The 13,030-nt window shown below is 40.9% G+C and overlaps 1 protein-coding gene across 5 annotated transcripts in view; it reads left to right on the plus strand.

Moving 5' to 3' along the window:
- Positions 1 to 876: 876 nt before the first annotated feature.
- CCDC170 (coiled-coil domain containing 170) overlaps positions 877 to 13,030 on the plus strand; it is a 47,127-nt gene continuing 34,973 nt past the window's right edge. For 2 of the 5 annotated variants that reach the window (XR_008822819.1, XM_056344756.1), the window contains exons 1-4: positions 878 to 996; positions 4,877 to 4,904; positions 8,324 to 8,455; positions 11,754 to 12,010. Coding sequence is in view for 3 of the 5 variants with exons in the window: in XM_056344756.1 (XP_056200731.1) it covers positions 4,890 to 4,904; positions 8,324 to 8,455; positions 11,754 to 12,010 (404 nt within the window). In the remaining 2 variants the exon portion in view is untranslated. Of the gene's footprint in view, positions 997 to 4,876; positions 4,905 to 8,323; positions 8,456 to 11,753; positions 12,011 to 13,030 lie in introns of all 5 variants that reach the window. The other 3 variants (XR_008822818.1, XM_056344754.1, XM_056344757.1) reach the window with 2 other exon arrangements.

A 13,030-nucleotide genomic window follows, 5' to 3' on the forward strand; every position in this document is an offset into this window, starting at 1 on the left:
GCAGGTGGCTCCTGCCGGCCCTGCTGCCCTGTCTCTGCCAGCCCGGCTTCCTTGCATGAAGCCATTTTTTTCCCCCTCCTGTATGAGCTGACTGGCAGATTTCAGCCGAGGGATGGCATAGTCTAGCTCTGTGTTTTAAGCAATGTAGCACTTGAAGTAGGATGATGAGCCACACCGGCGCCCCTCGGCTTGGGCAGGGGTCTTCCCTGCCCTTGGCAGGAGCAGTGAAATGGCATCAGGCACACAGACAGGACCGCCCCCCCCCCCCCCCCCCCCGAAACTAGCCCCAGTTTTTCCATTTTGTTCTCTGGAAAACATGAATAAGTCAGTGTTCCCAAGAAAGGTGAGATGCTTCCTGACTTGTGGGTGAGTGCGGAAGCGGTGCGAGATGGCGCTTGTCGCCGGCGGCACCGGGGCAGGTGGCCGAGCAGCTCTCACAGGGCCTGCAAAGCAGTGTGCAGCACCGGTACGCCTGAGGGTTTAATGTTCTTTTTCTGCCAGCTGCGGTTCCTCTCTCCCCATGTTTATCTGCGGTGTTTGGAAGGGAGGCGAGGAGGCCGAGGCCCCGTTGCGGTGACCAGGGCTGCTTCGCGGGCTGCGGGAGGGAAGGGGGAAGCGCGGCCCAAGCAGGAACGCGCTGCTGTGCGCGTTTCTGCTCTGCCGGCCGCTGTTCTGACGTTTTTGAGGGAAGTTTTGAGGCAGTTTTCTCAGGTCTGTGGAGTTTTGTTGTGTCATGTCTGTCTGATGTGGGAAAAACGTTCCTGTGGGCACCGCGCTCCCCTCCGGGCGACCAACGCTGCCCCCCGCCTCCCCCAGCACGAGGCCCCGCTGCCGCCCCCCGCTGGAAGCCCCGCGGCCGGCCCGCCCGGGCGAAGAAGGGCGCCGCCCGCTCCGCGTTGCCAGGGGGACGGCGGCACCGCGGCGGCCGCCTTGAGCGGCGGCAGGGCCGGCAGCGGCGGGTCCCCGGCCGGCTGAGCGGGCGGCAGCGCGGCGGAGGTACCGCTCCGCGGGGGGGCGGCTCGGTCCTGCGGGGGCGGCGGCGGTGCCTGCGGGCGGGCGGTCGGCCGCGGCCCGCCCTGGCACCGCGTCCCCGGGGAAGAACGAGGGGGCAGGCGGCCCGGCGCGGGGGAGGGCGGCCCCGGCGGCCGGGCCTGGCGGGCTGGGCCGCTGCACGGCGCCCCCGGGCTCCCCTGAGAGCCCCGCGGCTGGCGCGCCCCGCCGTCCGGCGCAGGGCAGGGCGGGCGGTGGCGGCGGGGAAGGCAGGCGGGGTGGAAGAGGGTTTTGATGTGTCTGGGGTGGTTTTTCGCAGTTCCCTATCAGAGAACGAAGCCCTGACTTTGGGAAAATCTCCAGCTCCCTCCCCCTCGGTCTCCCAACAGCTTTCTGCCGGCTGTTCCGTGGGAGCTGACTGAGGCTGAGTCTGGCTGGAAAGCCGCCTTGCAAGTTATCGTTTCAATTTAAAATTTAATTTCGCTTTTTTAGGAAAAACAACTTCTGCAGCCGCAGAGCTGTACCTGTCGGTAGACTCGGTTGTAGCTCAGTGAGCTTTGGCTGATGGTTACAGCTTATCTTCACAATTTCAAGGGCAAAACTTTTTTCTTATTAAGTGTTGCAGAAGGGAGTATCTTTCATGCAGTAGGAATTTCTAGTTATCTAAGAATTTCTTCTTTGCTTCTTACTTTGAAACAGGTTTGCTGGCTTTGATGTGAATTTAAAGGAGATGCTTGAGGATGTTGCTTTGAAGGATCAAACTCTTTTACTAAAGATATAGTAGAAAACTTGTAACAGTTTCGTATTTCAAAGGATAGACAATTTATCAGTGCATGAATAGCTAAGTATATCCATAAAAATTAAACATCAATTTTCTAATTGTGCTACATTGTTCTGAGACAAAAAATACAGAATTTTTGTAGACTGCCATAGCAAAATCAGCTGCCTGCATATTAAATTGAACAGTTTGGACCCAATTACTAAATTATTGTTAGTGCTGCTTAGTTACAGAGTTGACAGTAATCTGCTCCACAACCTACCCAACCTGAAGTCAAATGGTTTGTCAACGTTACTTTTGTGACTCAGAAGCACATTAGTAACTAGATATTTATAAGTTGTGGGTTATAATTAGCAAAACACACTATAGCACTGGTCTGTCTTAATTGTGTATATACCAACACACTTAAATATATCTAAAATATTTGCCTTTCATTGTAGTAAAGTATAGAAGGTGTTGTAGGAAAACTGCAAGTGTTGGCATTGCGTGGTGGTCTGTTTTTTAACTCTCTCACTTCAGCTATTCCCTAAAAACGTTACTTAACTCTATTCAGCACTGATAAAGTAGAAACAGTAGAACAGCAAGTGGTTTGCAAAAATCCCTGCATAAGTGCTTAATTTTGTCACATTTTTCTCCCAAATTTTGCCTTAGCAGTTACCCTTTTTATTATTTTGATATTAAACACACCAACTCCTTCTTGTTACTCATTTCAAAAAAGCTGTGAGATAAAGTGTCAGGGGAGATCCAAATTCGTTAATGTAGCCATATAGGCAAAGAACGAAGTAAAACAAAAAACATGTTAATTAATACATTTGGTAGGTGATACGTCTATGTAATTCCCTTAAAATAACTGTTGTCTTTCATCACATTAAATGCCTTTATTATGTTTAGATGCAAATTCACCTCATGCTAACAGAGAGGAAAATGAAAGATGAAAACACTTTAACTGCTGCTTGTAGTAGTAGAGGGTAAGACTAAAATTTTGATAGTCATTAAACTTGCATTTAAGCCCATTAGTCAAGCTTGAAATTGGCCTCTTCAGTAGACGAACAATACCAGAGAGTGATTTTTATCTTTCAATAATACCTTTTAATGATTACTGCAAAGGGAGGAGGGCAGAGCAAAGCAGTACCCTTCTGAAAGGAATTTAGAAAATCTCTTTGGTAATTTTTTGAGCTGTTGGGAGCACTTAGTTTTATCTGTTTCTGGAACAGTACACTACTAATACATGAAACCTCCTTAGGCATGTAACAGCAACAAATAAAGAATTTTTCAGAACTGCACACACAAACTGCGAGCAGTAAGTCGGGCCTAGTTACAGGCAGAAATCAGAGAGGGGGAAGAGGACTTCGCTGAGCAGGAAGCGAGCAAAAGTGATTGGGTATTTTGGCATTTCATAATGTGAAAGAGAAACTGACAGAACAGATATAGCTTTGAAATGTAACTTACAAAGTTTGATTTATGTTAATAAAGCATTAACAATACAAATATTTTGAGATCTGTTAGGCAAATTAGGCAAAGCATTATCTAGAAAGAAGTCAACTTTACCCAAAATGTACATAGAAAGTGGTTAATTTGTGAACAGTGTTTTTCCCCTAAGTGACTCCAGTTCATTTTAGTCTGTTTTCACATGTGTTAATGAAATCTGACTCGCTCTGTAATAGTGGCTCACCCTTCTCACGCTCATTGTGTGTAGCTGGTGTGGCTATTTTGAAGCAACACACGTGCTGGCTGGCTGGCGCTACTAAGAAAAATCTGCAATAGCCAAGTGCTACCTACCTGCCTTCCCTCCATTTCACTCAGAAATGAACTCTCTAAAAGTTGCCCAGTGCCTGATTTTCACGTAACTTGCATACGATTTGCTTTTAATCCTTCAAATTTTATGAAGAGGTATATGCTAAAACTTGTCTGTCTTTATACTATGATAAATTATTTTGTAAAATAAACTAAAATAAAATATTCCCAGCATGCTGAAATAGAATCTTCTTTTATTTTAGATCAGTTTGTACAAGACAATTTTGAACATGGCCTTGTAGAACATGTTTTGATTGTTTAATCAGAAAATTAATCTAGTTAGGTTACGCATGGCAACAAACTTAATACTAAGATTCTAGCTGAAGTTAGAATAGTTACAATCAAAACGTAATGGGTAAGCTCCTTTTTTTCAGCAGTTTAGCCCATAAACAAATAATTCCTTTTGATCCCCATTGTCCTGAAGGGCACCTTAGCCTACCATAGATCCAATAGCAAATCTGGGGACTAACATTTGCTTGTGATTTCTTAGAGAGAGAAATTCTGCTTGGAAATTTTTCAACTGCACGTTCTTCTCAGTACTACATGTTGGATGTTATCTTCATTCTGGCTGCAGCAAATAATATTAACAAACTGTGTTGCTGCATTGAATAATAATAATAAACTGTGTTGCTGCATCATATTTTCAAAAATTAGAACAAGTTTTATGCATGTATACAGCCATGAATCTTAATTTGTCTTAGGAAGACGTATTACAGATTCATGATATCTCATTTTGTTTGTTTTCAGAATATGAACTGTTATGACACTGGTATTTGTAGAAATTATTGAATAGCCTGCTGAGTCCAACTAGTGTATTAAGTCCCATATAAAGAGGTACGTAAAAAGGGCCCACTAGTCATCTTAACACCTGAAGAGAAAAAAAGTTGTAGTTCAGTTAAGATGGATCATGTGCTTATTGCTCAGATTTTAAAAAAAATAATTATCAGTGTAAATGAGAGCTGAGGGATAAAAGGAGACATGAAATAAAAACTTGGAGCACGTGAAAAGCAGCGGCAAAAGGAAGTGATCACTACACAAAGTGTGACTGTGCAGCTGAACCAGTGAATGTAACCTAGAGAAGTCAAAGATGTGTGTTTTAGTTAGATGTGCTTTTGAATACTGTGGAGGCCATCAGTGCTCCTAGGTGACTAGAGAAACTTTCCCATAGCATTCTGCTTTTATGCCCTACTTTGCTGAGGTACCTGACAGAGTTTAGTGAAGCAGGTCTGTGAAAAATTAATGTCATGTGTTATCATATTGCAAATCTATTTAATTTTCAACCTCTCTTCCCTTCTCCCCCTGTTTGTTCTCTAGACGCAAAAGAAGAATGGAGTCAACAAAGGTTTGTGAATCATTGTTTTTCGTATGCCAACCCCAGCGTGCTTAGGTGCTTTGGAAATGGGAAAAAATCCTTGCCCTGAGTAGTGTCCATCTACTATGGGCAAGAGGCAATGCATTGGCAAGTTACTCAGGGTGGTGCTCAGTGCTTACTTAAATACTTACTGAGGGCTTTCTGTTTCAATAGAGATTTTAAAAAATATAAGGTTGTTGTTGGTTTTTTGGGTTTGTTTTTTTTTTTTTGGGGGGGGGAAGGGCAGTGGCAGTGGTAGCAGCATTTGCCAGGGTTGCAATGAGAAATGTAGCAGGGAACAGAGGAAAAGCTGACAAAAGCAGAATGGGAGTGATCTGAATGGTTGGCCAGCATCAAAGTACATGGTGAGGTATAACACTACTGAATGTTGTTGAAGTGCTGTTTTTTCTGAATCAGGTGAAGTTTGCCAACTACAGGACAGATTCCAGGGAGGTGAAAGCAGTTATTTGGTAAAAAAAAAACAAAACCCCCACAATAATGACCTTATGTTGTTGATCTAAAGAACACCTATTGCTAATAAAGCCAAAGTTGCAAGTAGATACTAGTCTTAAGTATTGTAAATATAGGTTTAAGCTCTGTTTAGCATTTGAAGTGAAATGAAAATTTATTTTCTTGCAGGTAAGTGGAAAGGGATCAAAAAAGTTAGCATGAATGGGAGAGACACCCAAACCCTAGACTATTTAGTGCTGATTGAGTGATAATATATTAAGGCTTCTCCTGTCTACTGCCTCTTATAACACTTTATTAATTCCATTTTCTTAACAGTAATCAGTATAAACTACATAGTACTCATGAAACATTACAAAACTGATTTTTTCCAGAGATACATAAGTGCCACATCTGCATTACAAATTTTACCCTGATAGTAGTCACCCCAAATTAATTTTATTGTTATAGTATGATTAATGCTCAGATTTGTGAATGGCTGCTGGAAAAACAAAGGAAACTATTTACTTAAATATTAAAGCATGCATATTCCCTGCTAGAAGTATGATAATCATACCAACTACCCTAGCATGGTGTCACCATATATGATGAGCTTTGTGTTTACTAAGGCACTGGAGGATGCAGAGATCTGTTTCTGTAAATCTCACTAAGACTGTAAATGAGTAGTATGGTAATTCCCATTGAGTTTTGCACCTGGCTTCATTTAAATGTCTTTTAAATTGTTCTGGATGTGTATCTGTCTCTTTAAAGTAGTAAAGTAGTAGAGTCGTCATTTTAAAATCTAGATTTGTGTGATAAATGTAGGTTTCAGAAGTTCCAGCTGTAAAGGGTTTTCTTATGTTCATTATTGCTGCTGAACAGGGCTTCTTTCTTCACTGATGCTTAGAAATGTTTTTATTTCATCAGTTTTGAGATATATTCTTTCTTTCTGTGAAGTCATAAGTGGTTGTGTTTTTTTAGAGAAGTAAAAGAAAGCATATGTCAATACAGTAATATAAATATAATAACATACATAAATAAGACACACAGTTTTAATGTTTCAAGCTCCATCCATGGTTTTGGAGCCCTGCTGTCCTACAGAATGAAAAAAACCCTCTCTACATCAAAGAATTTCACACAGTTGTACAAAGTGGAAAAAAAAGTGGAGTGAAGCAAAAAGGAAGACAAAGTAGCAAAGAGATGGCACATGCCTTCCCTCACTCCCTCAGAATGGTGATAAAGTTTTGAGAAAATTAGCAGCCCTTTTTATCTTGGAGATTGTGTGCTATGTTGTACGTGGCCCTGAGCTGTGCTACATGTATCAGTCTGGTTTGATGAGAGGGGCAACTCCTTCCTGAAAGAGCACAGCTGAGCGTCTTCTTGGGGGGAGACGGATATGATTAAACTTGATGGGTCTAATCCGGTGTGTACTAGCTCACTGAAGAAAGATGAAAGAAAAGGGTTGACAGTATTATAGAAACTAATATGAGGTAATTTATCTTCTGCTACAGTCCAGACTAGTAATTTTTGCCTTAGTCCCCAGGAATTTCTGTGCATGTTTCTTGGTAAAGTCTTAATTTACTAGCTGTTCACCTATTTAGAAAGCTGTTAATTTTTTTCTATTTAGCATGGGTGATACAAGCTGAACTTGTAATTTATTTCAGCCTGGAAACCAAGGCTGATGTAAAAAGCATGAAGTGTTGTCTCCGTCTCCACTGGAATATCTTTTTTTAGCAGCAGTCATTAGCTGGGGGGAGATTTGCATGTTGTAATGTGTATCTAAAGCTCTAGGATTGCAGTTTTGTTTCAGTCCTGTGTGGGACCTGATGGAACAAAAAAATCTCATGTTCTGTCTTCTGCCATGTGTGCTCCCAGCATCACCTAAACAAAGTTCTGTTCTGAAGATGTTATTTTTATATTTCATTATTTTGTAGTCACTATCAACTGAAAAAAAGTTCTGTCTAATGAAACTCCTATCAAGACCTTAGGTCTGAATTTTCATATTGAAAGATTTAAGTAACAAAGGCCAAGAAATCCAACACATTTCTGCTTTACTGTAGAAGAGCAGAAGCACACAAAAATGAGAAAGCTTACTATAGTCTAAAAGGCACAGCTAAAAGAGTTGTACAAGTGGTGTGAAGGAGGTTATGCTAGAAGTACAGAACCAGTGCTTGCCCTCTACCAGAAGGGCTTGAAAAAGGGTGAAAGTCAGTCATAAGGTGATTGCTGGGCATGAGAAAGCATCATTCAGAAAGCTGAAGTTATGTCATGTCCAAGTGAAGAAGTTTGAAAGGACATTTAGCCTTAGCTGGTTAGAAACAAAAGTACAAATGGGCAAGCCAAAAAGTGACTTTGAGGAGCAAGAGGGAGTGTCTGAATGGTCTTGGCCTCTTCAACTTGGTAGAGAGACCATGGAGGGTGACATATGATAGAAATTGCAAAATTATGAGTGGCACAGAGAAGATTGATATCAATTGCTTTTTTCCCTCCCCATTTCTTCCAGAAGAAAAATGAGGGGGCATGCAATGTAACTGAATTCTAAAAACCAAAGTGGTTCTTTGTGTAAGAGACACTGAGGACTCCCTTTGGGTTAAAGTTTACATGGGCTGAAGGAGTGACTGGGTAAATTTGTAGAAGAGGGACCTTTTGAATGTTGCTAAATACATAGAAATTGCTGGAAATACTCTGAGCTGAAAACAGTGGGAGGCCATGGGATTGTTGAGGGGGAATATCTTACGTGCCTATATATGTTAGCACTGGTGTTGGTAGCTGAACTTGCAGATGAAAGTGATGACTGATGAAAGTGACTGTTTATCCTATTTTTTAGTAAGGGTCAGTTACTCTGGGAATAACATGTTGTAGAATGCATGTTGAGCAGCTTAATCAAAGAAAAAAGGACTAAAGCAAAAATGTTCAAAAAATGTGTTGTCTAATGTTTGGGTTTTTTTATGCTGTCTTCCCAGGAATCATATGATCATGTTCTTTTGAATATTCCTGTCACCAGAGAGCAGATGAATCAGTATCGAGCTGCAGCTGAAACTGCTCAAAGTGAACTTGCAGCACTTTCAGTGAAGTATGATTGTGCTCAGTCAGAGGTATATTTAAAAATACTTCCAAATCCTTCTCCAAACCTGAAGATTCCCTGTAGTCACTTCATGCAGAGAATAGAAAGCTTGAAGAAAGTCCAAAGCTTTTTGCTTTTGATACAAAACTTCTGTTTCACGTAATATTCTTAGAATTTCCATGTGCGCTTTATTCAGCTTGCTTCTGTGTTCAAGGACTGAGTGTGAGTTTATATTTGAAAGATTTGAAGCAATCTAGCTTTTTATCATCATCATCTAAATGCTATTGTTTTAAATTAAACCTGAATGTTGATATTTCTAAATCGTGGTTCTATGAAAGTTCTGATAGATGTCCTCCTGTTGTTGCTGATGAGTTAAGATATAGCAGCCCATCCTCACCCATTTCCCCACTATCCAAGTTACAGCTCCACGCATTTGCTTTGCTTTTATCACCAGTGAAGTTGTGTTTGAACTAATGAAATTGATTGTAACTAGAGAGGCTGAAGAGCATGCACACATCCTTTTCTTCTGTTTCTGCTGTGCAGATGGTGTTCTCAGGAGAGAGGAGAATTTTTAGAGTTTCTGTATTTTCACATGTAATTAATTTATTTATTTATTTAACATATGACTGGCTGAGGTTGATTTGATCCAATTCAGCAATGCAGGCAGTGATCAGTATTAAAATTGAGTTGAATTTTCATTTAGGAGATATGAAATGCTTACACTTATTTACATATGTAGATTTGGGTGTGTATATTCATGAATATACATAAATACATAAAATTTGATAGAAACTTGTGAATGTTCATCCAACCAGTTGTTTAAACACATGTACATTTTACAAAAATGTATTTCTTTTGCACATTGTAAAGTGCTTTGTGATATACTTGCATAGCATCTAAACATTAAAAAAGGCTCTATCAATGAAATAAGATTTATTTAATTGTGGATAGCTGAATATGGGAAACAGGAAGAACATGTAGTATTATAAGAGAATGAATTGTTAATACAGTATATGGCCAGAAATACAGGGATAAATGTCCATCAGCTGAGCTTGAATTTGACCAGTTGATACTGAAATTACCGCTGAGTTCCCCTACATTTAATGGCTATGCAGGATCGGTACTTTAAACTTCAATTTTAAAAAGCCAGAATCTCATGTTCTCATAGAAAGAATTTATTACTGGAAATGTTGAATGGCTTTATTGCCAGCATGACTGACTGATTTATAGATTCTTTCAGCACTGTGCTTGCAAAAGCACAGTCAAGAAAGCAGCTGTTCATGCTCTTGTTAATAAAGACCTCCCTGACCCAGCTGAGGTCAGAGCCTTGTTCTGCTGAGTGCTCTGTAAAACTGATGATATGGGATTATTCTTGCTTTTTCTGCTATTGGAACTGACCACAGAGGAAAAAATATCATATTTTGCAGATGGGGAGTTGAACCACAGAGTAATTTTAAGGTTATGACCCCTTTAAGCTACCATAGCTTGGTCCAGCTGCCAAGCAAAGCAATCCTATTGTTCCTTCAGCTGCTCATTTCCTTCCCCACACTACTCCATCCCTTCTGCTGGCACAGATGTATGTGTAGCTTTATGGTGAATGGTTTTGTTGGGGACTGATGCAATTGAAAAATAAAGCTTTTCCTTCTGGGTTTTTTTTTAGCCAGATCGGTTTCCCAATCTTGTTTCACCTTGTAGCCATGTAAGTGCTTCTGCTAGCACAAAGAAGAGGGTGGAGTATGGAAACGAAGCCCAGGAGCCTAGAAAAAAGGAGAGCTGCTTTTCTTAAAATCATTGCTGCTTTATGTCAGCTCCGAAGTGTCTGATAAACCAGTGCTTGCAGGGGAAGGTCATCAGAGACTACGCTGCTGCTGCAAAAGTGATCCTCCTACCTGACTCCTCAGTGTTAGCCTTTTCTCTGGGATGTGGCCAGCTCTCTTTCCTCATGCTCCATTGTAGAAAGTGAATTCTTCTCTGTCAGCTGCGTTAGTTACATTGTTTTTGGAGATGTCAGAGAAACACCAGAGCTGGTGCAAGGGAAAGGACAGGCATGCATGGCTTGGAGCAGGAGAAGCAGGACCTCTCTTTTCCAAGGCAGTCACCATTCAGCTGGCTCACCAGCCTCCTGGAATTTCTCTGAGTATCTTGGGTTTGGTTGCATTGGAAGCCTCTGACAGAGCAGTGGATTTCCTGAGGTCCTGAATTGCAGCTTAACGTTTTAAATATTTATTGCCTTAAAATGTTTGCCACAAGTTAAAAGACCTAGCACATCATAATCAGCAGTTCATGTGGCTTACTTATTTGCCTGTTAATTTTATGTAGTAGGAGATAAATGTTTTGGATTGCATCTTGCTGCTTATAATTGGAATTGTCAGGAAAGCTGAAACATGCCTTAACACTTCTTGTGACAAAAAAAGCCACTTTAAATTACTTCTTCCTTTTAACAAAATAAAACACACTGAAATTTTATGTGCCTGGTGTGTCTGCTTCAGGCTCAGTCTTTTAGAGAGGCTTGTAGCAGAAATAGTTCAATTGAAAACAACATTTTGAACTAAAAGAGAGAGGGGAATGTAAAGAAAAACGACTGAACTCCATGAACTGTTGGGAAGCTCTAGCATCACCTCTGGAACAGGTCCTTGATATTTGGCAGTGATGTTCCTCCTCCCATCCTTCCTTAAAAGGCTCTCTTGTTGTTTCTCTGTAAATCCAGCTACATTTGATTGGATTATCAGACCAAAAAATAACTATTTGCATAAGATGAGAAGAGGTTGCCTACAGCACAACTCTCCAAAAATGTCTTTGCCTCTGAATATGCTGCAAATCATCAAAAGGGTTCACTCTTACACAACAGGATACTATGCTGTTACAACTCCCTGCAGCTATAGACCATCTGTGGAATTGTGCACCAGAACTAGAGGCAGGGAGGAGGCAGACAAAAGAGGGAATAGTGGTGTTAGTAACTGTACTGTAATGCAGATGCGTAAGGGAGGCGAGTTAAGGTTGTGCAGCAGAACTTAAGGTGGAGTTTTGCTAAATTCTGATTTTGTAAATAAATTTATCTTCCTGTAAGAGATTACCTTGAAAAGTTGTATGTATTACACAACAGCAGATTTTGTTTTTAAAAACCTTTTTCTTGCTTTTTGCTAGTTATACGAAAATAAAATTTTGTACCCTCCACTCAGTCTTGCATGATAGAAGACTCTGAGTCTTTTGTTCCAAAACGTGTTTCTTGTCACATTGCTATACATGTAGTGCAGTCATATATTTCAGCCTGGGCAAAATTATTCTTCCTTTTTTTTTTTTTAATTGATTTTTTCCTTTTCTATCTATAGCTTCTTGAACTCAAGTCCAGAATGGTCTCCAAAGAAGCCTCTTTTCAAGAGCTGAAGGCGGAAGCTGAAAGCTACAAGGAAAACAATGCTAGACACATGTCTCGCCTCCTGTCTTTGCAAACTCGAATTCAGGAGATGGAGGAAGAGGCATGTGTGCTCACCACTTCTAAAAACCAGGCTGAGCTGACAGCTCAGGTGGCATCTAAGGAAAACTGGGAACTGAAGGAGGAGCTTCATGAGCTAAATGCCAAACTTAAGTAAGATTCATGTGAGACGAGAAACAATTTTTGTTCGGGGTGACAGAATGATACAGTTGTCAACACAGAAATATACATTGGTGGACAGACTTTATTGCAGATCTGAATTTTGTTACAATGCCTTGCACAACCGCAGTGTCTATGTGGAAGGTATTGAAATTTGAGTTTTGGTTTGAGTTAGCTCATAAATCAGGTTTTGAAAGTTTTGTCCTTCAGAGGAGAAATGATGATATGAGTCAGCTTGGTGTAACCTCATTGTTTACAAAAAAGGAGCACAGAGGGCTGTTTGAACACAGTAGAAATGATAGGTATGGTTTCCTCATTCAGGTATTTCCATGTACGGCACTGAGGCAAGCCTTGTGTCTTTCATAGCACACTTGTGATAGGCAGTACCTGCAGCTATGGTCTAGTGCCCTGGTCTGTCCTTATCATGTGGCATCTTTTGCAGACATCTGCCTGTCACCTGACATGCTTCATGGGCCATGCGATAGTGAGTGACTGTGCTGCTGCACCACTCTGGTCTCTTTTCCCCTCTTCTGTGTCATGGCTGGAACTGGAATTCCAGTGTCAAGTGAATTTCTTCCTTAGTGTAAAGCTGTCTGTTAGGAGCAGTATAATCAGAAAATATGGTATAGTTCCTAGTTAGTAGCATCCTGAGGGAAGCATGTTCATGTTTGGTTAATGTTTGTGCAGCTTTCAGAAATGCTAGCTTTCTCTGAGTTTTCTTGTGCTTTCTTCTGGAGGATTGCTGTGTGGGGTTTGTTTGGGTTTTGGTTGTTTTTCTTAATGTGCATACTGATTCCACAAAACTTATTAAAAGATAGTATCATTAACTATACTGTCAGCGTAGTGTGTCAGAGTACTAATCTATCAGTTCTGCCTAACTGCTAGTATTTCAGGTCTGTGGGATGGAGACTGATAGCAATGTTGATCACAAATAAAATTGATTGGTGTGAAAATATTCTGAATTCTAAAATTCCAGAATCAGTCATGTTATATTAATAGACACCTTGTAGACTG

The sequence above is a fragment of the Falco biarmicus genome, chromosome 6, assembly GCF_023638135.1.
Source record: "Falco biarmicus isolate bFalBia1 chromosome 6, bFalBia1.pri, whole genome shotgun sequence".
In the NCBI taxonomy this organism is placed as follows: Eukaryota; Metazoa; Chordata; class Aves; order Falconiformes; family Falconidae; genus Falco; species Falco biarmicus.